This window comes from Diachasmimorpha longicaudata, chromosome 10 (genome assembly GCF_034640455.1).
Source record: "Diachasmimorpha longicaudata isolate KC_UGA_2023 chromosome 10, iyDiaLong2, whole genome shotgun sequence".
Classification (NCBI taxonomy): domain Eukaryota; kingdom Metazoa; phylum Arthropoda; class Insecta; order Hymenoptera; family Braconidae; genus Diachasmimorpha; species Diachasmimorpha longicaudata.
In genome coordinates, this window is record NC_087234.1 from 3680308 (window position 1) to 3707307 (window position 27000).

Consider the following 27000-nt stretch of genomic DNA (forward strand, 5'->3'; position numbering starts at 1 on the left):
CTAGGTATGGAAGACATGAAAACCTCGGGTAAGGAAAGAGATGAACATGAAAGAGTGGTTGGGATAAGGTGAACAAGAACTATAAATTTTAAATTATGGAGCCACCTGTATGCGATGGTTACCCGCGCCGAGGGCACAATATTTCTCTTCTGCTGAACGAATGAGAAAAGCCAGGAATTTTTTTTTAACAAAAACAACGCGACGAAGGAGATGGAGCTTAAAAATACGATGAGATCGTTCGATGAATGTTGTGATGTATAATTTTTCGTACTCTAGATTCTGATTCATCTGTGATTTTTATTGCCTCGAACCATAGATTTAGTGATTCTCTCGCGCTTTCCGAATTTATGGGAATTCTTTCACGAGGTTTATTGAACTTTATCAGGAGCCAGAGGGCTGAGGTAGATCGTGTAATCTCCGGATTTCGAGAGATATCCTTTTATACGATGTCTGATCGGTGGTAAAAGACGCTGGCCCTTCTTATCAGGACGATCGGAATCCTTTGAGAGCACAAACAACAGCTATAAATTTCATTGAATCTCGAGTTTTATCTGGAACGAGGGTAGTTCGGGTGATTATCTGGTCTTTAAGTGCTGTCCAATTACCTTCATTAGGGAGGTGGAGAAAAATTTATACGCTATATCACCCTCGCCACTGACAATGATCGCCCACTTGAGTTTTTAAATGCTTCATTGTCACAGCTGTCAACAAGTTTAGACCCACGGAAATTATTTTTTCAGAGTTAACGAGGAATTTAGGGTTTTTGATGGGGGAAAAAAATAACGAACTTGTTAGTTATTATTGTTAGAAATTGCGGGTGGAATATTTTTTACTGGGAGACCGTTAGAAATTTTTGTGGTGTGTGATTCTGCAATTCGGGAGATGAAAGGGGTTGAAAGACAACTCGAAAACAGAAATTTCTAAATTTTATGCATTCAGTAGTGAAGTGGTGAAACGAGATAATTTTTTATTCGAGTTTTTAGGGAATATCTCCAGATATAAGAGGGATAGCCGAATTTTTGTAATGACATTTGTTTTAGTACTCAATTTTCTCTACAAAAAAGGTTATGATAAAAATTTTGCTATCTTGCCTAGATTTCGAGATATTCATCAAAAAATTGCATTCCGCTCCCGGTGACTTTAGCAATCGTTCAATGAGACGTTAATCATCGTCTCGGCGACTTTATCGTCATTTTTCTCTTGTGGATGTTACCTCATAACTACTCAATCGATGACAAAGTACTAATAATCTCCATATCATCTATCACGTGTCACAAATGTCCTGACGATCATCAGTTTTACACCCATATCAAGGGAACAGATCGTAAAATCGCTCTTCATCCTCTGGCTCGTCGTCTCCAGCGGGAGATGTCCGTCGTCAGCGATTTGATTGTCCCACGAGAGACGTTGCAATTGGACGGATCAAGTGGAAATATGTCGGACGTGCGGACGTTCAATTTTTTCTTAAATATTTATTTGACTGCTCCGGGTTTAGTCGGGACCTCTAAACGGTTGACCCAATTTTACGTACCTTCGCTATTGCTTAGAGAAGCTGTTATGCGATATTTACGGGAGAGATGGGATCGCTATCGCTGGAAATTGGAAAATTCATGCTGGTTTAGATTGGGCCGGGAATATTGAGTGCATTCTAATCGCAAATCGATGGGGTCTCTCGGTACGTATCAACGCCCTCTCTTTGGACAGTTCAATAAAGAAATATGGAGGTCACTGCTGCAGGATAAAAGAATTTATAAATGCGGATTACGAGTCTATTCCACAGTCGGAAAATTAGAAAAACTGTAGTACTTGATAAAATTGGTTTCCGTAATGGAATTCCTTAATAGAGTGCAACGAGATAAGTCACTTTTCGCTATTGACCAGTTTTTGATGATTATCTGGAAAACTAGGAAAGATAGCGAAATTTTTATTATTACCTTTTTTGTAGAGAAAATTAAATTCTATAATAGATGTTATTAGAAAAATTTTGATATCTCTCTTAGATTCCGAGATATTGCCCAGATACTCGACGTAAAGATTAGATAACTTATCGCGTTTTACCACTTTCTGGGGAACTGTTGGTCATTTATTTATGTTCTCGTCGTATAGTTGACTTTGTTGGGGTACGGTTTATCTCTTGTGGCAGGAGTGGTGCCGGGTTTGACAGGCTGATCTCATCGCCGAAATGACTTTCGTGTTCCACACCCCGCCCGACAATATCAGCCTGTTAACCCTGCCCCAACAGCGCAATCCTCCAGCAATTAACGTGCCTAATGAATGACTGGTTATTACTTTTTATCGCTCGTATGTACATGCATTTTTGTTCTCTTTTTAGTTCTGTTTGGGAAGCTCACGAGTATGCCACAATACCACTTTTGCAAATCTTTATTGCAAGGTTATACCTATTTTTTGCATTTTACTCCAAGTTCTGTCAAATGTGTTTTTTACTAAAAAAAATATTCATTGCAAAAGGATTCAGACAAATCATAGAATAGACTGTTTACAATTTAACCGAACATCACTTTAAATTATCAATGTCAGTTCACTCATCCAATGAAATTATTCAGAATTAGGGAAAAAATAAAAGTAATAAAAGCCAATTGATGGTTCACTGAAATTTACAATTTAAAACTTTTTTCGTGAAAAACGGTTTAGAAAAATTATTATTTGCGAGAGATCTTACAGAATTCTTTACCAGAATCATTGGAGGTCTTTAGGAAGATCTCTCTGATGACACAAAAACGTTTTTTTCAAGATTTTTGAAACATTTGAAATATTTTTTTTATATTCGGTTCTCTACTCTGAAAAATCCTTTTAAATTGCTCTCACAAACATTTGTTCAACAAGATAATTCTTCTAAATATCTCTGCTCTTCGACAAATAGAAAGTTCTCACCTTCGGAACATAAAGTAGAAAATATAAATATTTCTCTCCAAACACCAAAATCGTAACCATAATCTTAGACTCTACACTGTTTACCCCTCGTCGTAATCTAGTTTCTAGTTGAACATCACAGAAACGGCAGTAATACCGGTCACTCCAGTTATTATCCGGAGTAATAGAGAACGGACATGGGGGAAGGGAACAGGAGGCTAGGGTATGTGAGGGTGAAGAAGGTGGGGTGTACAATCCAACGGTTATTACATCCGACAGGGTGGTAAGCGAGCAACTAAGTTTGAGAGAGCTTGATCCCGGGCCAGATCTCAGTGTAGTCACCATACAATAGGTAAACCAGTCTTTTTGGACAATGGACCATGGAATGGAGGTAGCTTCCCGTTATAAAAGTGGTCTTTGGGCAAGTCACTTTGGGAAAAAGATTTTTCATTCTTACAGTGTCTCATCTTCTTTTTATTTTCATTTTTTTTTTGTTCTGAGCCTCTCTCCGACTTATTAATCTCGCGTGGCCTTTTGCATTCAGAGTCCTACCCTTTGTTGTGGAGAGGTTGAGCCAGGCGAAGTCAATTTTTTTAGGCTTCATTAAAATGGCTTCACTCTGTCAAAGGCCGTCTAATTTCAAACTTCATTATATTTTGTGAAAACACTTTTTTTCGAAGTAAGAGAACGTCTGCGTTCATTTCGCTTAAACTGGGGGAAAAGTTGGGAAATATTACGGTGCTCTCTCGACACCGGAAACTAAAAGGAAACAATGATAGCACCATATTTTAATATTTATAATAAATATTCTAAATTACGTTATCATATTTCTCTGAATTTTTGTTTAAGAAAATATTATGAAAGCGAAGGATTGACTTTTATCCACTGAAAGGATCTGGTAATTGTAGAGGTCACAGTGGATAATGATTTACATATCCTGAAGATAATTGTTGAGAGATAAAATTTAAAGGAAATGGAAAAAATATGGGGAAACGATTTTTTGAGATAAAAAAGATTTATGAAAAGTATTTTTCCTCAGAAGAAAAATAATGATTCTTTTGGTTCGTCTGATAATGCTATGATATTAAATTTTAAATTTATTTAGTTTAAATTTATTTTCATTGAACGCAAACGTTTTGTCGCGCTGGTTTGCAAAGTACAGTAGCAATTCAATTTCGAAAATAATTTTCCCGAATAATTTGTCATTGAGTTGTTGAAAGGAGACCTTCCACTGGAAGTCAAGATCAGAGATCAAAGAAAGGTTTAATGAAATACGAAGCATTAAATTTCAGAAATCAGTGACTTACGGAAAATTAACACTTTCGTGGTAACACCCCCCGCCGCAATACGGTGCGGTGAAGGGTGCTATTTTACGGGTATTGTGTTCTCTGATAGAAAGAGGAATGAGGGGGGATAATCCTGTGACCTGTGACCGCGCAAATGTCAAGGATTTTCCTGCATTTATGGGACTACCTCTCATGCTCGCTATTTCGATTGTTCTGCACGGAGTGAAAACTCGGGTAAAAACTGGTGGGGCATCCCCACTCTTTCAATGGAGACTTTCCTCTAGTTATGAATCCCAAAATTTGCAAACATTCCCATTTCACCAACGGACTCGAGAGAAAAATATTATCGTGAAAATTTCGAAACGATTCCCCAGAGATAAATGAAAATTACCCCTCGCAAATCCTTTTTCTGGAGACCCAATGTACCGAGAATTTCTAATTAGACTAGACAAAGAGCCTCTCGTAATGATCAATAAATTATTCCGCAAATGCTCCCAAATGGTGTCTCATCTCCCACTGAATTTCTAAAAAATATTAAAAATCTCATTATGAAATAAAAAAAAATTTGAAAAATTTCCCTCGTAATTGTTCGCGTATTATCGTGAAATACCGTAATTTTTTCGCGAATATTATTTCACGAAATTAATAACTCAACGAGGCTTTGACCACTCGAAATCTTTCGACTGCTCACAAACCTCGCTTTTCCAATTGCACAAAAGAATTTGCATTATAATCTTTTCATACATTCCTCATGTTCATTGGAAGTTTACGGTTCGATGAGCGAGACTCAAGCGAAAACCAAAGGAATTCCTTTCAACTGATGTGTACAAATAATTCGTATGAAATGAAATCGTGACCATCACTCGTAAGGATCAGCATATCATCATTTTTTTTTTATACGAGTATTTTTTTCCCCTTTGCGTTGTTCGTCTGGAGTGATTCTCAATATGGAAATTCTTTGTCGACTATTTCGTTCGTCACGTTTGCAGGTCTCTCTCCAGTTAGTGCGTTGAGACGTGAGATTCCTGGAATTATCAGGTACGATGGGCTGATATCTGGAGCGTTAGTTATTTCACATTTTCCTCAATTTACTTTTAATAGTCCAGCGTCATTCCCAACAACACATCTCCTTCAACTTCGTACCAGTTAACTTTGCTCCAGATAATGATGATGTCATTAATCATGGATTATGGATTGTAGAGAAAGGCTCGGGATTTTTATTCTTCGGGTGGAGCTAACACCAGGATTTAAGGATTAGAATTGAAGTTTTCACGTGAAGAGACGAATTTTATGGTTCCAGAGCTGACGTGGATTGATCCAAGAAATGTCAAAGTCATTTTGACGTTATATTTTACAAAATCAAACTGTTTTTATTGATATTTTATTTAAATATGAAAGACAAACTGACGACTCTTGCATTCGCCTTTCATCATTATTTTTTAAATAACATCTACCAAGTCATTACGTTCTATTTCTTCCCACAGAGTTGACGATCATTAATTACCAGAATTAAGAATTATGACACGACATCTCGAACGCCGAGAATGCATTTCTTTGTATCTCAACTAAAGACCAGTTTTTCTACCGTGAAAATTATTTTCAATGAAATGGCAAAAATTTAGAACGCCGCACACTCAATCTGATCCCACGTCAAACTGAGTAAAAAATATTCAATCTTGCTTCATGAAAAAGAAAAGCCGACGAATCGATGGAAAAAGGAAACAATTGGAACAAAGAAACTGACTTTGTCTGTATTATCCAGAAAAAATAACGATAATTGTTGTTCCACTTTCAAAATCTTACATCATTGTATTATTTCGACTTTCGCTTGGAAATAAAATCCATTGATAAGGCCCCGAAGGCCATACACACATGCTCTAAAACCATTGCATTCCCCTATTGCGTCTGCAATTACATTTGTATCAATTACCGTCATTCGACGCGGCTAAGAAAGCGACGGTGGGCGAGCCCAGGTACTGCTGCATGGTTGTAATGTGGATCAAGGCCCAATGCCGATACTTAACTACTAGGAATTCCGATATTGCAATCTCTCGACATTTTACACATTTTAGAATTATTATTGTTAGGTTTAAATTTGCGATATGTTTCACCAATTTCTGAGTTCCCTTTTAGTTTTTGGTTTTCGTTCATCAAAAAAATATGGAAAGAATATTTTGAATTTGTATGGAAAGACGTTGCTGGGGGGAACAAGATGGCAGTAAACCCATTACAATAAAAAATAATTTAATTGAATTATAATTATTAATTTAAAAATAGCAGATCGGAGAGAAATATTTTTTTATTTCGCTGGAATATTAGGCAATTTCCGGATTGAGAGAGCAAAATTGAAGGGAAAAATCGATCAACTGTAAACTTTAGTTCAATGATTCCCATGGAAATTAATGGAAATCAGCGATACTTGACGAATAATAAAAAATATCTTCTAAATAGTTGATAAATCAACTTATCCGCAGTTTGATCTATTTTTTGTTGAGGGAAGGGTTTTTATTTCTTTCAGAAACCCCATATAAATCATGATCAATAAAAGGAACAGTATTCTTCCATCTGCGTTTTACTTCGCGAAGATCCCATGAAATGCGGTGGTAATAACCCAAGTAAATAAAAATCCTCCCAGTTACGACTTTTACGTAAGAATCGCCGTGAAATTTTGCACTTCGACAACATAGCGTAATTGTAAAAATCTAACCTCAATAACAACGAACTATTCCCACAAATACCTCCCACTTCCCCTAATTCCCCTAACAAATTCATTTTCCCGAATTTTTCATTCCAAAAAAATCACTATTCACTAATTAATTTTGGAAATGCCATTATTACAATATTATCCCACTTCCCTTGTCTCATACCTCCCCTTACCCGTCCTTTTCTCCCTAAAACCACCTGCCATTTCGCCTCATTTTCATCCACCAATTCTCACCGTCTAATTTCCTTTTTTTTTCAAAGTCTCCTACACAATTTCAAAATATCATCACCGCCAGAATGAACCCTATTCCTCCATCTGCGTCTTGGTTCGTAAAGATCCCGTATGAAATACAGTGGTAAACACCGAAGCAAATAAAAATCCTCTCGGTTACGACTTCTACCAAGGAAGCGCAGTGGGATTTTTCCAACATATGAAACTCTCGACTAGTTCTCCTCTGTCTGGTTGATGCCACTATTTCTAGTATAAATTCCAAGTACGTCGGTGAATCGTGCCTCAAATACGAGCAATGGCCAGTGCTTACTGACTGCCATAGCTGTGTTGGCAGTACGCGTCTGCTTATCCAACAGTCGGGCACAGCTTGGCACTCGGATCCTGACGAACTCCCTGTGTGTGCCTGGGTATGGAATGGTTGAGAGAATGAAAATATATGGCGAAGTGGATAGTGCAATGAGGAGAGAAATGCATCGGTATAAGCCCTCCCTCCTCCCAATCGTGCAAACCACCCCCCCACCTCCCCAACCCCTTTTGCAGCACAATTCTGTACTGCTGAGGCGGAGGGATGGAGATATCTTACTCCATCACCTGAGGCATATATCGATGCAACTTCCTGATTCACCGAGTCACGCCTTATCGCGCTTCGACAACTCAGCTATCGTGAAGTTGATGCAAATCGACGCTCAACAGCGCTGACTTGCGGTGATGTTGATAGCACTGGAGGTGGAACGCGATGGCTCATTATCGTTTGGGTTAATTTGATCGCGAGTCAGATAGTGAGAGCATAATAATTTCATTTTTATTTGCATTGTCTGATGGATAAATGAGATGCTTTATATGGTAGACGTTATATTTTATTAGTTAATGTTGAAATGTGTACATAAGGTTTATGTATGTCATAGGGGGAGGGGTGGGGACGGGGTTAAGTGGAGGTGAATTTCAAATAATGTCACAGGTTGATATCGAAGCTGAGACAATTTCATTTTTATGCAGTTTAGCTTCGGAATTTAAATTTGTTTAAAATTATTCCCGAAAATGTCTCGCTGAAGAGGGACAGAGAACTGAGATGATAACGATTCATTATACGTTTTAGTTATTCAGATGTAAATAGTAATATTTCGGAAGTAATATTTCGCATATGTCGTTTGAAAATTTCTGGAGCCCAATATTTACATTTCCCGAAACAAATAATGGCCAGTGGGAGGGTTTTATTCCGGAGATTTTCTGACTTTCACATATGATCTGTAGCTCACGGTAACGAAAATATCCGGAAGCGTGTGTGGTTATAACGCTAAAAGGAAAAATAATCCGGAAAATATCCTCCAGGCTTCGAAATTCATTACAATATTCCACTCTAGAATTGTTGGATGTAAAGGTGTTCAGATTTTGTTCAAATAAACGTCTCTTCAAACGATTTTTGCAATTTTTTAGAACAAAAGTTGATGAAATCAGGAAAATTGGAATATAACGAGAGAAAATCAGTTTCAAACAAGTTAAATACAACCAGTTACCCTTATGACAAATGTCATTGAAAATAAAATAGATAATAGACTTCTTTCACATCCCCCAATTCCCTCCCTTAGATTTCCCCTAGATTTCAAGATATCCGTTGAAAGCCAAGTGCTTCTCAAGAAATTCACCAACAACGACGTAATAAATTAATCCCTTAATCTACCCTCGATCCCAGCGCAATAAATTCCTCAAAATATCTCGAACATTCTCTCAATTCCTTCATCCCCCTCGTCCCCTCACCCCCACCTCAAATAATCAATTTCGGAATTGCAATAAGTCCTCGATATAATTCTCTCGTAATGCCATCCCGCAATGAGCCATGATGGTCTTCCCGCAGAATCCCACCCGAAAAAAAAAACCAACGAGAACCACCGACGATGCGAATAAAGGGGAGAAGTAGAAAGGTCCATGTGGGCCTGAGAAATCGATTTACTATCAGTGTCCAACCTAACCACTCTGCTCATCGCTGAAAATCCCTTCGGTGTGTTCTCTTTCCCCTGCACCATGATAGGCGGCTTATATTCTCTCGATATCTGACCCCCCTCCCCACCCCACCATACCAACCCCCTCGTTCAATCCCAACTGAGACCCGAGTAACCTATAAAGCTCTGAACAATGCGAATATCTCGTGAAAATGTAAATGTTATGGCATACAGCCAGGCCTTGTTCACGAGTGGATGTAAATGGGTGGCATAAGACACCCCCTAACCCCTTTGACTACCCCCCAAAAATCCCCCCGACTCTCTCACGCGTCTGTAATCCGCGAGGCCAAAGTCACCGGGGGTTGAACTTTCGAGGTGACTTGGAAGAACTAAGTTATTGCGCTGTGAGGATTTTCTGGAGAAGCTTCCTGCAAATTTCTTTGCATAACTATCGTATTTTATAACATTGGTTGAAGCTGGTGCATCTTCAAGTCGGAGATTGGGTACGATGAGGGAAGAAGGGTCGTTGAGGGGTGGTTCCGGAAAACATTTTGATTATAAAAGTTGTTTATCATGGGGTAGATTTAGATGGAACTGGATTATTCTGGGGAGATTTGAAGGGTAATTATTTTGTTGATTTGGAATGGGTGGAGGGGAAGGGGTGGGGTCGAGAGGAGATTTTCGAAGTTGACGTGTGTCGTGAGACGACTTTTCGGGGCCTGATGAGGGAAAATTTGTGTTTTCGTTTGTGTCACAAGTGGGTTAGGATTTTAATTACTGCGAAGTTGATGGAAGATTTTTGTTGTCTGACCGCCATTTTTATGGGGTAACTTTAGGATTTAAATGGTGAGAGTGTGGTTATGGTTCCTGTCAAGGTTTACACATTTGGACCTAATGTTTTGATCTAATAGAAGCGGATTTTCCAATGGAGATTTAGGGCATGTGGTTGTTCAAAACAAATATGATTGGAAAAATTGTAATTTTCTCTCAGTGATAGCAAATTGTTGAAAAATTACGTGCCTGTTCCATAATCTGACAGTCAAGATAATATTCGGTAAATATTATGGAACAGTTACACACTCTTTTAGTGAAGTTTCAAGAAAAAGTTCAGGACGTTCCAGAAAAAATATGGAAACGTTTAATTAAAAAAATGTATAACTGTTTCGTAATTTTTACGAGGCACGTAATTATTAAATAATTTTTCTTTCCATGTGGTAAGGATCACGACAGACGGCCTTATCAGATATAAACCTTGTTATAAAATAATAAATTACTAACTGAATTATTTTAGTGAAATCAAGGGCACGGGCTCGCCTGCTCGTGTAAGTTTTTCGATATTCTCCGAATATCTTAATTAGAAAAGTTGTTTATCTCAGAGAAGTTAAATTGTATTCGACTTTGAGTAGTTATGTACGTCAGTGAGAGACAAAGTTTCCCCATTTGCGACATTTATTTGCCGCAATTTCAGTCAATCTGCGAAGCTATTCCCTGAAAATGGAAAATGTTTCACTTCGCGGTTTCGGGGCGAGACCTGACATCGCAATGATTTCACTAATTAATTTATATTAATTTATATTCCCAACTATTCTCCCTACCTATTCTTTCCTGTCAACCTGCATTCTTCATGAACTAGTAAATAGTTAATTACCATTGCATCCACTTGAACACATTAATCCGTCAATTCGAAATGAATGAGTTCATCTCGGAATTTCCAATCGACATTCCTGAGATTACATTTTTGTCCCTAAAATATTTCGATTATCTCTTCTAATCCACTTTAATTCCACCCCGTTGCATCTGCAATTATTAACGGGGGATTTGAGTCCTCGCACTTGAGAGCCACAAGTCCATCGATTCCCTAAAAATACACCAACGGGATCAGAACTTCAGGGTAACTTGGTTAAGCTAATTAAAATCTCATTATCTATACACCCAGTTCTTCTGGAACTATTGTTGACCAAAAAAAATGGGTAAAAAATATGAAAAAAAATGGCCGCGCGGGAGTATTCATGTGGTTGTTCATAATATACGGTTTCATATTTTTCTGGCGGAATTATATCGTGACCCCAGAAGCTCTTATTATCCCGAAAAGGCAGAAGTTCCATCGCTTTGTTTGCCCCCCAGCCATAACCTCTTTTCCGTAACCCCCTCCCCCCTCCCCCTTCCCGCAACCATTCCAAACGCAGTCCGAGTATTTCGAGTTTCGTGGCTTCTTTGCACTGTTCTCCGACTTTAGAAATTACGATCGAGTTTCTGGGCGGCATTGGATGCAGCCTCATTGAAATTCGTTCAATTAAATTGACGGAAAGTTTAGACTTCCTTCAGGTTATCGTCTTTGTCGAGTGTTCTGGTTCATTTCACCGAGTGAACGTTTAATCAATGTTGTGGTCACGCGGTAAAAATAGAGGAGGAAAAGAGTTGTAGAAAAATTAGCGAATAACTGGAGTGCTCGTGAATTGAACAGGATGTTCAGTAAAACAATTGGAGAATTATTCGTGAATTGCGCGTGAAAATATTGAAACCTGAAGTTTTGAAAAAAGCACAACCGAATAATTTTAAATAATTTTAACAAATGTTATCGAATTCTGAGGAGAAATAAGTTGAGGGAATTTTTATTCAACTGAAAATATTTTGACTTGAGTTTTTTAATTTTTTTTTGAGATTTCATTTTTGTTTAGTGGCAGATTGGTGACTTTAGAATGCAAATACTTCGACCTGAGCCAACTGTTAATTTTCCAGTACTCATAGTTTAGATAAATTCTATTGAAAATTCTGATAATTTAGTAATTCATTAATTTTTTTAATTGAAGTAACAGGAATTAGGATATCTTGAAGATTCGAGTTTTAAGTCTCCAGTGTCACTGTTCAGATGTCACTCAAACCTCCTATTACGCCTGTTTAATATTTATAAGTAAAATACCGTGAAAATTCCATCCATTTTCATGAATTTATCCAGAAGTTTTGAGTGAATTGTTCCTTGAAGAAACAATTCTCAAGCAATTTTTCCACCATTTTAATCCACAGCCTCCGTATTTCATTTAAACTTTTGAATTGTCCGTATTTCACAAGTTGCCTGCCTCGAGAAGGCGCACAAGAGACTAAAAAGGACGGGATATTACGTGGGAAGCTTAAATCGAACGATTTTCTTCCTGATGTTCACGGGCCCGACAGCTTTGACATTCTGTCGTAAAGTTTATCACCCTTGATTCCACTCACGTTCAGACTCAGGTAATTCACCGGAAGTTGAAGATTTCGAGACGTTAACAGGTGAAATAATGAGGATATCTCAAAATTCTGGCAATGCCAAACCAAATCTCTTCAATAATTTCATTCATTCAAATAATAATCCAGACAGAGAACTAATCACTAAAAATTACGTAACCATTGGCATAACATGGCGTGCAATAAAATTTAAGTGAAATTTTGAGAATTATTCTGTCTTTGAATATAAAAATCGTTGAAAGTTCAATAATTCAACGGACCTGCCGCGTAATTTTTTCATCAAAGGATTCACGAACGTTCACAAATGCATCGGATATTCCCACTTCGGGGCTTATCGGGTATTTTCGGGCGATGTCGGTAGAAGGGGGAGCAGTGTTGGCGGGAAATCAGCGATATTATCGCTCAATTACAACTGCTCTATGCAGAATAATAAAAATTAAATAGACTCAAAAATAAAATATCTAATTAAAGCTCTTAAACAACCCCCAGCTGAATAATTTTTAAACCAAAAAAAGTTTTTCAATTAATTTCAAAATTTCCACAATATCCCTAAGAAATTGTGAACCATCGAAATATCCCAGACCTCAAAAACAAAAAATGTACTTGAAAGTCTTAATAACCCCCGGAAAAAGTCTCTTTTTTCAATCTCGGGAAAAAAGTTTGAAACTTACCCCCCAACTCCATCGCAGGTATTGAATACCCTTCGATTCCAAACTTTTTACCGTATCCCATCGAATAATTAATCAACAGTCACCCTCCAAATCCTCAATTACCCATCGACCGTGTAAACAACGTTCATCTGGTCATTGACAGTTATATTGTACTCACCAATTCGTATGACAGGCGGCAGTGACATTGCAGTTGTAACGAGAATAACGATAACAACAAACAGAAGTGCCATTGTGCTTCAAGGATTACGTGACCCCGTTCACTTCACTTCACTCACTGGGCGAATGGTTACCGCCTTATTTACAGCATCTTCCTCCAATCACCTCGGATGGAGTGTCCACCAGTGCGATGCACACCCCGGTGACGAGTATTTGAGGATTACTCGGGTTAAAAAAAAAAAACTATCACTCAGCAGGAAATTTTTGTCACCAGAGAATAGCTGTTGGTCGCATACTCGTACAAATTAGTACCATCAATTCCAGGGGATAGTCCCTTCATTGGTCAGTCCATTTGCGTTCCACCGATCAGTAAATTGCTTCCTGAAATTTGATGGAGGACACTTTTAAGAGAGGGAGATTATTATGAAAAATATGACAACAAAGATACATTTTCAGACGGAACATAAACATTTTTTCACATGTTTCACACTCGCATTTATTCAAAGTTGTAAGACCCAGTGTTCTGTACACCGAATTTTACGGAGTTCAAAAGCCAACTTGACAGTGGAATGGGGAGGAAAGGGAGGAGGGGGGGGGGGATAGTGACAACGGTATTGTATGCAAGTTTGGGTATAATAGCGGACTCTGAGCTACTTCACACTTGTGCGAATTTGGGGAAAATCTGATTAGAGGAGTCGGAAGAGGTCCAGTCAATCTGATGGTGGGAAACTTGTAAACTACATTTGACAGTCTAAATTAGTTTTTAAAAGAAAATTTCAAATTGCCCTCATGAAAGTGTTTGAATTAATTTCTCCCGTGATTCAATAATCCACTTGGCGTATCACGACTGACTATTTTTCCGCGATGAAAGAAACATTTTTTTTATCGCTCCACTTTGAATCGAATCAAACAAGCAGCGATTTGAATAAAAACATGATTCAACATAACATCTGTTATTCTATCCGGTAGAGAAAAACAAATACTCGAATCAACAAATGTTTCTTCCTCCCAATCACTCCTCCCCAGATTCACTCCTTTCTCAGCAATGCAAATACGCAGAAAACCTCCCTCTGATTGCAATGCCAGAGCCTCAAAGATACGAGAGGCATTTACGATATCTCAAGCAGATTGATTTACGTGAAATCGTTATCCCGTAACGCATTTATATTCCTCCCGCAGACTCCAAGAGTGTTCCATCCCTTCCTGCAGCAGGCGAATAAAACCAACCCTCAATTTTGCATAAACCGGATTTTTCATTATACCTTCTCTCACCGTTATTTACCCCAATGAATATTTTGGATTACAGATGTGTAAACCTCAAGGAATAGCGCAAAAAATGTCGTTTTATTTCCGATGTCTGTCGTGTCTGAGGCTCACCCCCATTCGAAATGCAAATATGGATTCTATTAGAGCTTTTGCTTTACATGTAAATTTCCTTCCTGCAACTCCATTCTCTATTTTTTTTTTGTTTTCAACCTATTACCTCATCCACCTTTCTTCTGATTCATTTTTTTCATTTTTTCAAATTTAATTTGTACCACCACCTGACAGGCCAGCTCCCCCGTGGAAACCACACTGAGCTCCGTGACTAGCAAAAAAAATTGCCGACCCCTCGCACCCCACCCTGAATGTATCTCGAATTTCCCTTGTAAATCGTTACTACCCAGGGGATGCAATTTCGGTGCGTACATTGTTATTTCCACCGACATGATTTTCTTTTTCCGCCATGCCATGCTACTACCATCCACATGTCACGATGAAGCCCTTTTTTTTGTGTCTACCTCGAGTATGAATTTATGTCCGAAAAAATGTCCAACAGATATTTTGGCCGGTGATGGCAGATTTAGAATTTTATTAAATTGAATTTTTAATTATACGCGGTGGGTTTTTGACGAGGTATTTTATTTGACTTCAACAATTATCAGATTTGAAGAGTACAATGATAGTTGGGAGAGCGAAGAGAGTAAATCGAGTTTGTCGAAAAAATTATCGAAATTTCCTTGTTTTTTATATTTTGTATCGTAAAAGTTATTCTCGTCCTTTACCATCGCTAAAAAAGATGGACTATTTTCATGGAGAGAGTGTGGACTAACAAATAAAATGTTTTAATAATTGAATCTTGAGGTTACAGGATTTTTAGGGAATGGACTAAATTAAAAAAATAATAGATATAAAATTAACAGCAAAGCTCCTTCAGTGAGACTCCGCCAATGTCTGCGGGTCTTAATGTCTTAAAAATGGGCCCAAGTGTATCAGTTTTAGTCTTTAGTTTTATCGAATATTACGCGGAGAGAAAAATTCTTTAAAAATTACGTACCTGTTCCATAATTTGCCAGTCAAAACAATATTTGATACAAATTACGGAACCCTCACGCCCTTTTTCAGTGAAATTTCAGGAAAAAGTCCAGAAAGCTCAAGAAAAACTATCGCACGTTCAGTAAAAAAATACGTAACTGTTCGGTAATTTTAACTGGCAGATTACAGAACAGGCGCATAATTTTTTAAAAAATTTTCTCTCGGTGCACTGTAGACTATTCTCTAAAATTCTGCCTTCCATCACTTTTCTCCACAGAAAAAGCTGTTCAATCGAATTTTCCCATGTCACGTAAATTTTATATCGAACTCTCCGTGAAGAACTATAAAAGAGAAAATGCAGGCACCACCTGGACTGGTGATAAAAGCATCCCACCAGCCCTCCCACCCGCTTTATATGTTTCATTTTTGAATCTTTTCTCCGCCCCAATGATACCAATATCGCTGGTTTTTATCTATTAATAACATTTAATGATGCACAACTGTGAACCAATGGGAAAAAATTTTCCGTGCAACGGACTTACTGCAAAGAACGCGACCTTTATTGGCCGGTTAAAAATGGCCGACTGAGTTACTCCATCAAGACATCGTCGACTTTCCAAGGGCTACGATGCAACGAGAGATGTGTGTGAGAGCTCATATCCTCGTAAGTATCCCAACAACCAAGAAGACATTGCAAAGTTGTGCACGACGATGCTAACGCCTTAAATTTACAGCTTCGGTGTATAAAGCCAGTGGTGTCGGACGGAAATGAAGGATTTCGCGGCTTCACTCGTACAGTAATGATAAAACAAAGGGAACGACTACCACATCGCCTCGAGGAAGAGCTAATTCGATTTTTCTTTCTAATATGAAAATTTAATAAATGAGTTAAACTATCAGCGAAATGAAATTACAGAATTTGTTAGGCAGTCGAGAGGGTCTGACGGTGAAGTTAAGCCCTGGAGAGATTAATTTTGAATCAATACCTCATTTTTAATATGAAATTACATACCATGATGAATTATTGTTAAGAAAAATCAACGAAAAACTGTCGGAGGACTTTTTAAAAATATTTTACAAATCAAAATTCAAACCATCTAAAAATATTGTTTTACAAAAATCCTTCGATGATTCTTCCGAAGATCTTCGATTCACAAAAAATTTCTCCCCGGGTGGGAACAGATAAAAATAATTCTGTTTGATCTTTAACTTCATCGGTCACAAATCAAATTATTTAGTCCATTTTGCCATTCAATAAATTCGAACGGCAAATTAAATTACGTGGAAATTGTTAAAACGTTAGTCCTACTTTATTTTTTATATTCAATGAACTTAATTTGCATCACATAATTACCCCGGAATTCAATTACATGATTTTTTATTGACATCAGCAGCAGGATGCGCTAATTAGATTGTTCTTTCTCCGGTGAGAGTGGAATAAATGAATTAATTTATGAGTGGAATTAAATTATGAATTTTATTCGACAGTCCATATTCTCATATCAAAATTACGTAACGGGAATATTGTTAATATTCAACCACTTAATTTTTCGTAATGAGTTTAAAATTATATTACGGTTACAATATTCTCATTAAAATTGGCCATTATTTGTGATGCCCGTTGTGATAATGGTACATGAAAAATTTTCGACGTAGAACGCCAATCGTGTGTGTGAAACATTGTATTAACGATGAATGCATTTCAATGAAACAAGAGGATAAATCCCCCCTCCCCCTTCAGTTGTTACAGCCACGGGGTGGAGTACTACCAAACAAATATTGGGGAAAGTTGCCTGGCCTTCAAATTAGGTTAGTGCAAATCCTTTTAAGGTATCCCATGACAGAACTTTCAGATGCATACACGCGCCCTCACCCTTGCTATTTCAAGGCGATGAATAGGGTGATCTGTCCACCAATTTTTGACCCTTTTTTATCGGCGGCCTCGAGAGATCGTCTGTCTTTCTTTACAATAAAAATGGTGAATAGAAAGAATTTTGTCATATCATTCTATCGAAACATTTTCCACTGAAATTCCTCCCCTCATTCTCCAGAATTCTTTTCAATGGAAGAAGCGGAAAAGGTAAAGAATTAAAGGCTTCGAGGGATCAATTAATTGACGGCGAAGTGTTGCAAACACTTTAATGAAATTTTCTGAACACGAAAAGTCTGTTAAATTTTTTGAACAGCTGATGACAATTCCAGATTTTATACTAAATTGAGTCTCCAATAAATTGGGGCATTTCACGACAGACAAACCGACAACATTTTTTTTGTTAATGGGGAAATATTTTTATTTATTTTGGGAATGAAATTTGATGTAAATAAATTCTTCAGTTGGATGAATAATAATAATCCCTATATGCAATAGTCGCAAAATTACCAGCACACCATTTTGTCAAGGGCAATTCGATCAACTCCCAAAATATTTGTTCAGTCGATTAAAAATTTCTTGTCAATAGTTTTTAATATTCCAACGAATTTTTCAATCATTTCCATTTCTCACTTCGTGTGATGTCGATTCAACATTGACATTGAAAACGTTTTCAATTCCCAAGCAAACAAAAATTGCTTGAAAATGAAATGAGAGAGCAGTCCTAAAAATACAAAGTTTCTCATCTCAATATTCTGTTATTTTGACAAGTCCGAAGGCCAACCGATAACCCTCGTTGCCCCTCCGAGGGTGTCATTTCTCAGAAGTGACTTTCATGTTTATTCTTACTTTTATGTTGGAGAGCTTTCGCTCCCCTGAATTTTTATTCTCGCATATAGGCCCTCGAACAAGTTTATTCGCAAGCTCGACTGTACTGGCATTACGATAAGAGGAAATCCCATTGAGGGACGAGTCTGTCAGGATGACCCGACTACACGAAATAAATTATCTGGAGAGAATAAACGAAAAAAAAAGATGAGAACAAATAAAAGAATTTTACGTGTTTCGGCGAGATTGAACAGGAGAGATTCGGAATATCTGCTCCCCAGGGGTGAGTGAAAGGCTCCACTTGTCGATATCGACCTCCCCCCACTGCCCACCACCATGACAATTCACTCATTGATTATTAACTCGAATGAAAAACAACGTGTGACACGAAATAAACTGAACAACGATCGTAATGTCATAATGGTTGAATAATCAAGGGAATCATCTGGCCAGTGAATCGTGACAATTGTGATACCCGTATTTATTCTTAAATTAAATGAATGATAAATCTATTTTGTCTGTTATCAAAAAATTTATTCAACTCAAGTGTTAAATTAAATCCTCTATCAACTAACGATTGCAACATTTGTCGTTGCTGATCTATTTTGTCTACAATAGACTTAAGCTCAATTTAGAATATAAAACAATAAATTAATTACTAAATTTAATGATTTTTGAGTATTAACACTCTTAAAAAAATCCACCTATCGAATATCTGCCAGGCAAATAAAAACAATAATCGAATCCACCAATAATTCAGCGATCATTCCCCATATATTGTATCTCCACCGACCTGATGTGTATATCACCCCAAAATAAAATATATAAACACCATTTTCATCTCGAAATAAACATCAAACTTTTCATCCCCATAAAATGCAACTGATCCGTTCTAAAGATTATGGCAAATACGTGCCCCTATCATTTCCGCACTGATAAACCAATAAACAATAAATAAACTGACAAATACGTTCTTGCATATACCATCAAGCCAAATAATAAACATCCCCCGAATTTCCATTCAAAAAATTTGATTTTCAATTGAATTCTGCACTTGAAAATCACCTGAAATTGAAGACCAAATTTCCCGCGACCAAATTCATCAACAAAAAAGGACAATCATCAACCCACAGGAAAGGTCAATAGGTCATCAGGTGCAAAATCCTACACACACCCCCTGACCTCCATTCCGCCCAAACCAGTCTTTCCATCAATTAACGATCAAGTCCTTCGTTAATTAGGAAAATTCATTCGCCCCTTCATCCCTTGAAGTTCAAACTAATCTGCAGAAGAAAAAACCGGCAGATGCCTTAGTTGCTCAATTCGAAATGCACCGGATGCACGTGACTATATTGTTTCCAACCACAGAGGCCACTGACGCGAAGTTCAGAGCCCTCTCGATCCATCGACAAACAGTCCAGCCCTCTAAAACCCTTCGCTTTAGCATGCGCTTCCTCAGCGCGCTATATTAATTTATTCAATTAGGTATTGTCCTCCGATCGCCGTCGAGAGTAGGGGAGAGGGAGAAGGAGGGGGAGGAGGTGAGGGAAGGTACGTGTGAGGGGATAAGGGTGCGCTAATAATGGATATTCATCCGAATTTATGAAAATCTCCGTTGACTGCAACTAATGTTAGGGGTAATTATTATAGTGAACTCACCCATTGAACGGGAGAAAATCATTGTCGGCTTTTCAACGGCATTCAACGTCTGCCGTCATTCCTCTCTGTACCTCCATATTGTTAAACATCACTGTGTAAAATCCTCACAATAAACCCAATCACGCGTAATTGTATCGGCACTCGAAATCGGGCACTTGTTTTTGAATATTTTTGAATTTTAAGAATTTTTCATAATTTGAAAACACGGGGAGTTTAATTATCACATACTTGCCACTCACTGACGAATCATCGCATCGTTGGGAGAAACTTCTTCACTTTATTCCAACAAACGGAACTAGCACTCGTCGATGTGACGCCAGTGTCAACCGCACTAACTTTTTAGGGGTGAGACACAAAAATTCAAGCGCTTTCCACGGAACTTGGCACTCACAATCTTCGTATATTCGTTTATGACGATGCGGAGAATCTCATGGATTTTAGTTTGAAATTTGGTGGTGAGGGGTTGGGGTTAAAGGGGATACAGTGGGGGAAAATTATGGGGCGAAAGTTGGAGTTTTGCGGAGTATTTAATTTCGCTGACCACAGCGGGGAAGTTTTCGGAGAATTCGGTGGAAATGATCACCACATTTTTACGGTTATTCATTGGAAGGGTAGACAATGTTGAACTTTATATTTTATTAAATATTTAATGGGGTTGAAAATATTTTTCTTTTTGAATTGGATTTTCTCATTTTTTTATTGATTCCGGTCCGGGGAATTTATTCAACATCATCGGAATATTCTAGGAATTTTACGGAGGTGGCTGTGAGTTGTTGGGGATGATTTGTGATTTTGAAAAATAAACACAACTGTTGTGTTTTGGTAAAGCGCGGTCTGGCAATCGCGGAAGACGCGCGGGCACTGGTCTGGTGGAACTCACGAATACCGAGAGGAGCCAGTGGGTTTGGTACAGGGGGATGCCAGGCAAGGGGGTGAAGATGGCAATTCCGTACCACCGGCCGTGCGAGGGGTAAGCGCGCGCATGCACGCGTGGTCGCAACAGCGCCTGCCAGAGTCAACCCCCTTTAAAACATTCGAAACTGAGCGGCTCTACTCGTTCCATTCGGTTTCTGGGTTAGTAGACATCGGCCTAATTGTCTCCGTCATTTTGGGGGATATTTGACTTGCTGGGGGAGGGGAGGGCAATTGGAGTTTTTGTTTTAGGAGTTGGATTAGTTCTTTTCGAATGGGAGAGAAATAATGTGAGTGCTGGTGCAACTTGTGTCTGCATGGGGGAGGGAAATTTTCTGTAAATATTACACGACTCACTACTCGCTGATGGATTAAATGATTTTATGTTTTTTTTAGCAATTCAATTAAATATTGGGGATTGATTTTGGAGGATTTTGGGGTTTGGGGGGAAATTACGGTATAATTCAGTTGAATTTTTCACACCGGATCATTCTTTAAAACATCTAAAAACACTAAAAGCTCTCTGGAATAATCTTCATAAAATATTTCCAAAAATTTCTGAAAGATGATTGACAGATGTTTTCTCTAATCATGTCAAATGCAAATTAAAGTTTCCACAATGCAATTGTCGTAAGACAACGTCCATACACTCAAATACCCTCTTGATACAAACCACCTCAGTATGAAGTACTCCAAGGTCGTTATTATCCTCCCGACGCCTCTAACACCCATCCCGGAAGGGTCGTCTACAGCGTAACCGCAATTAATTTTAACGGCACTGAGTTTGCGTACCGAAGGCTTCCTGGGAGCTTTGGTACTTCCGGATATAGGTACGTGCTACCTTTTCCAACACAGAGTTGGGTATCGTATGCCCCCAGGATAAAACCAGAATATTTTCCGTGGAAAAGAGGGTGAGTGTATTCAAGCAAGATTCTGAGACCGGTAGATTGCCAACTGGGTCGCCTTATTTTTTTGTAATTATTTAAGGGAAGGGGGAGGATTATTTTATCAAAGGATTATTTACTTGTCCCAGAGGAGGAGCCCGGAGATAGTTGCATCTATTTTGAATTTAAAAAATAGTTTTACCATCGAATGCTAATGGCCCTCGAAATAAGATATTCCATTTTATGCTGTTAATTGAGTAAATTATTGTACCTCCTCAGAAACAAAATACAAAATTGACTATAAACACGTTTTAAAAAAATATAACTAATTGAATTCAATTTTTTTCTGACCGATTTTCTGCAATAAAATATTAATTTGGTACCATCCAATTGTATCCTGTCCCTTTCAAAGCCAGAAGACTCCCTCCCCCCCGAGGATTTTTTCCACAATTGAACGTTCCATCGATCTGGAAATTGTCGTCTGAATTAAGGAATTAATACTTCAAATTTACTGGGATTTAACTTTTCCCCTGACTTTAATGGCAAATGAATTTGGGTAAATACCCTGTGGCTGAGCTGAAGAAAAGCAAACTCCCTGTACAAGGTCCCTGCCCATCGTCTCCACTGCAACCCCGATTTCTCACAACCAACTCTCCTCAATTCCACCCCTTTTCCCCCGCCCTCCAGCGTTCCTCATCCGCACCTTTCCACCTCTTGTCCTGGAATCCTCAGTGGAGAAAGAGACTTCAACGAGAACTTTACTTCCGGTTAACAACGACAACCCCACCGGTACTGCCGCAAGGTCCCCGTTACCCCTGAACTTTCACAGTTTTCATCCCCTAATTAACGCGGGGGCATTTACTCAGGCTTAAGACTAACCTTCCACCTCAGTTGAGAGTCAACTTCGCGGGGTTTATGTGGGTGGACATTTTGGTGGTGACGAGGGGGGTGAGGATTGAAGGGGGTGCAAGAGCGGAGAATGAACATTCAACAGAAACGATCGGTTGGAAAACTTTTCCTCTCTTCTGCCCTCTCCCTTTGGTTTATTGACTTGCGCCCTGAAATAAAGACAAACTGAGATTTCCGAGGCGAGTGTTTGATTTTTATGACCGGAACATTTAGTTTTTGCGAGTTGTTTGCAAGTACTGAGGGACCGAGAGTCGAAATATTTCGATGGAATCGGGTACCTGATGGTAGAGGTATTTCCAGGGGTAGATAAATAAATTGAAAAATAATTAAGTGATGGATTTTAATTAATTTTAACTGGTTTTTAACTCAATTCTTCGGGGTCCTTCAATTTCAACATCGATGAGTGACCATTTTGGTTGTGTGCCATCTGAAGTCAATTACATTTGCTTTTGGAAATACGATAAAGTCCCTTTGCCTCTTGAACTCAAACAATTCCAGGCACCGCCTCAATCCCTTTAAAGGGACTGTTTATAATGTAAAATTGCAGTGCAAAGCTCGCTCAGCGTTTAATCCAAAAGATTCTCGAGTAATTGGACTAAAATGTCTACAATGTGTGTTGTCATGTCGTCATTTAGGACGTGGAGAACTACTTGAAGTGTTTTTTTGTTGTTATGACTCAAAGTTGAGGTCACAACCCCGTAAAAGTAGGAACAAAAGTGGGGGCACATTTTCCGCAGATAAATCTGTCGTGAAAATGTCCTCGGCTATTTCGGTGCTGTATTAGTTTTATTTTCTCGCTCTTTAGTCTCTCCAACAATAGCTTGACCTGAACAATCGGCGAAATCGTTTCCTGCAGCGATTTTAATATTGATGAGAGACTATTCTGGTTCTTTGCTATCAGGTCAATTATTTTTGCCTTTCAAAAACCGGTAGAATCCCGTTGACTACGACTCGCAGCACCTACACTGAGAAAAAAGTATAATTTTGCCAATCATATTTGTTTCAGACAAGCAAATGCCACGAAAATCGCATGAAATTCCTGTCATACAAATATTTGATTGACAAAATATATTTTTTTCTCGTAGCGTAGGTGGTTAGTTACATGTGCTTCCGAAAAACTAATCAAAATCCAGCGTATTCTGAACCCAAACAATTCGAATACTGTTAGAAACAAATTGAAATTTCACATACAGTTGACTATCCGATTCCAGAACTGTGAAACTGAAACCAATTTTGGAATTAAAAATCTCGAAATATCAGGTTTCGCTAGAAATTCTCGCAACTTCTAGACGGAAAAAAATTTTAGGTAAAAATGAGACCTCGGGGGGGTGAAACGAGAGACGAAAATTAGTTTTATTCAAAAAAATACTCTCCCGAATTTTTCCGAGGTATATTTTTTATCCAAAATTTCTTTCCGTGTAAAATTTTAGGCGGCATAAAAAGATAAGAATTCTCTGATTAATCAAAGTCTACCATCTACCCCGTTAATTAATCAACATCTATTCCGGGAAATCCCTTTGGATCATCAAAGACATCTCCGATCTCCCGATCCTTCACCTGAACACGTCCGGAGGACCTTCGATAGCCAAAAATTTTCATCTCCAACAAATCGTCCGGCGAATTTCCCCAATAAGACCCGTTACACCAAAAAATCTTTACTGCAAACTTCCCCAATATTAAATTCCCCATTCAGTCCTGAGTTTCTACCTCGTGTTAACACGAAACCCAAACCAGCGAATACCTGATTCTTATAGAAACCCGACAGACAGGATATTGAACCACCAGCTTACATCGCCATTAACGAGAGAGACTGTTAATTACTCCCGGCAAAAACATGCCGTTGATTTGTGAGGAAGGGAATTAGCTTGAATTACGGTGAAGACGGAGGGGGGAGAAATAAGGAAAAGGGTTGTGAAGAAAGTCCTGTGCATGCATCACCCTCCTCCACTTATCATACGCCGGATAAATCCCAGTGCGAGGCTCGTGATAACCTCAATGTGGGCAGGCTAAATCCACCGTTTTCCTGCTGAAATCCGAAGGAAAAAAAAGAGAGAGAGAGAGAGAGAGAGGTCGAAAGAGAGAGACAAAGCCGAATGGGAAAAAAATTTACGTTCGAATGGATACGAGGAACAATAGCCCGTGATAATCGATTCCACGATTGAAGAAATAAACTTTGTTTTTCGTTGAGACTATTAAAATCTCCTGTTGGAATCGCCACACCCGAGTTTCACTATTTTTCACAATGAATTTAATGAAATTGCGGAGATGAAACCCAAGATTTCCGCCTCTGCAATAGTTCCTCCGTCGCTGCCGTGAGCAAATTCGATGCACAAAGTTGATGAACAAAAAAAATACGATTATACGATTACACGCCTCTCAAATTTTTTAATATCTCGTTACGAGGGGTATTACGTGGCATTTACTCTTATTATTGTGATTATTGGGAGGATTAATGAAAGAGAGTGAAAAGAATTGCGGAGATATTGGCGGGAAATTATTGTGGCTCTTTCTCCGCGGCCCGACGGGCCCCGCAGGCCGCCGGGGGGGACTCACTCGAGCGTATCGGGGCAACGCCTTCATCGGCAAGGTTATGTGCGTTACCAACTGACAAATGGAATTCAACGTATTCTGGAAAAGTCGATTTTCCGTCGCTCGGGCGATTTTTCTTCTCGTTTTTTTCGCTTTTTCTCGCAGTTTTTTGAGTGTCCGGGGATGGGGTAGAGTTCGTGCGGAAACAGGCGCATGACGGATTTTTAACCGATGACGGGGGGGAGATTTATTCAACGTCAAGGGAATTGGTGTCGAGACTGAAAAAAATACTCAGAATTCTATTAACAATTAGAGTAGAAATGTTAATTATTAATTGATATTGGGCACAATCTGTCTGTTACGGAAGGTAAATCTGACCCGGACAATTACCATTCCCTGACCTTGAAGGAAGATCGGAGAAGAACAAAAGCTTTTTTTGGAAATAGTGGAAAATTCATAAACAAATATTTTTTGTGAATTCCCCCTTAACCTCTCGGCGAATTATACTTTTTGTGGGCGAATTCGCGTCGATTTCCTAGGTAATTTGTATCCCACGAGAAATGGGCGTTATGATTCCATGACGGCAATCCACGTATGAAAAATTCTCATAGAGAAATCTAGCGAATTCCGCAGACAATTCTATTGCTAATCCATTGCACTTTCTATTCGTTTTGGCCAATTGCATTGAAATATTCAATAAAAAATATTTTACGGGAAAAATCAAAGTAATTCCGCTTCTTTATACACTTTGATCTATTGGAATATTTTCTATAAAATTTACTCGTCTCCATTTTCCAAGTTTTCGCGTTCTACTTTCCAGATGAAGAAATAAGAAAATTTGTGGCAAAGAATTTCTACCGAAAATCCCTCAACCGAATAAAATCGAATTTTCCTGACTTCCTCCTTTGAATAATATCCCACGAACTTGTCAATAAAACCAGAAGGTTTTCCAATAAATTCATAAACAATCAATTGTCCTCCCCAATAATTTTGGCTCCTCATCGACCTGAATTTACCAATATTCAAAATATTCAAAATTTTATACTAAAAAAATTTTATTTAAGAAAGTTGACAGATTTTCCATAATTTATTCAGGAAACCCCATTATTTAAATAATAATAATCCCATTGAATATGGAATTTCAAGGGCGTTCCAGGTATAACCTTAATATCAAAAATATAATTCTACTCATTAAATATTCTTCTCATAACAATTTACCCCACTTTTCGACTGAAAATTTCCTGAATTTTGTGCACCGAGACAAATATGATCTTCAAAATTCAATTTTTTTATTATAAATCTCACTGAAACCCCTGACAAATTCCGATCAACTTCCTCCGATTGACTTCCTATCGGTCACAAATCCCCTATTATTCATAAACTCTCATTCTCAATAGTTTCAGTTCAACATAATTGCCCGTGCATTTCATAGGATCGAAAACGCATAAGATACTTACGTATCTAACAGCAGTGAAAGTGTTCCCTCGAAGCATGACGAGAGTAATGATACCCACCATCTCGTTGCGCGTCAAGTGTCTACCCAGACGTGCATTTAAACGCGTACATTTTATTTCGTGGTTTACAACTTCTAGACTCGTGTCTCACTCGTTATATCGTCCTTTTTAACATACGATAATTTGAATTTTAAACCGATTACAAAAGCACTCGATGGAAAAGCTTTGAATTGAAAGTTTGAAGTGAGGACGATATGGAGTTGCATGGGGAGAGATTAATGAAATTACGGAATAACATCCAGAACTTTGGGTTTGCTGATGCCTCTGGGGCGTACAGCGATTGTGAATGCGCGTGAAACTCGGTAAAATGGATGTACACGGATGGATGTTTCGGGTTCGTCCAATTCTCGTGCGACACGACGCGAATTTTGAATCAAAATATTCATATGAGGATTGCCTTGTTGAGGAATTAATATCTCGATGAAATTCCAGGGGATCGAATCAAGTCATTAAATACATATTAAAGGACCAGACAAAATATGAAAATTAAATTTTTTAATTACTTGAGGGCCCCATCAAAGT

At 38.3% G+C, this 27000-nt stretch overlaps 1 protein-coding gene across 4 annotated transcripts in view; it reads right to left on the reverse strand.

Moving 5' to 3' along the window:
* LOC135166691 (glutamate receptor ionotropic, kainate 2-like) overlaps positions 1-20836 on the reverse strand; it is a 105411-nt gene extending 84575 nt beyond the window's left edge. Inside the window, exons 1-2 of one of the 4 annotated variants that reach the window (XM_064129211.1) lie at positions 19731-20836; positions 13080-13459 (exon numbers count right to left, since the gene is read on the reverse strand). In XM_064129211.1, the coding sequence (XP_063985281.1) occupies positions 13080-13152 (73 nt within the window). In that variant the 5' untranslated portion in view covers positions 13153-13459; positions 19731-20836. The remainder of the gene's footprint in view (positions 1-13079; positions 13460-19730) is intronic. The other 3 variants (XM_064129212.1, XM_064129213.1, XM_064129214.1) reach the window with 3 other exon arrangements.
* Positions 20837-27000: the final 6164 nt, after the last annotated feature.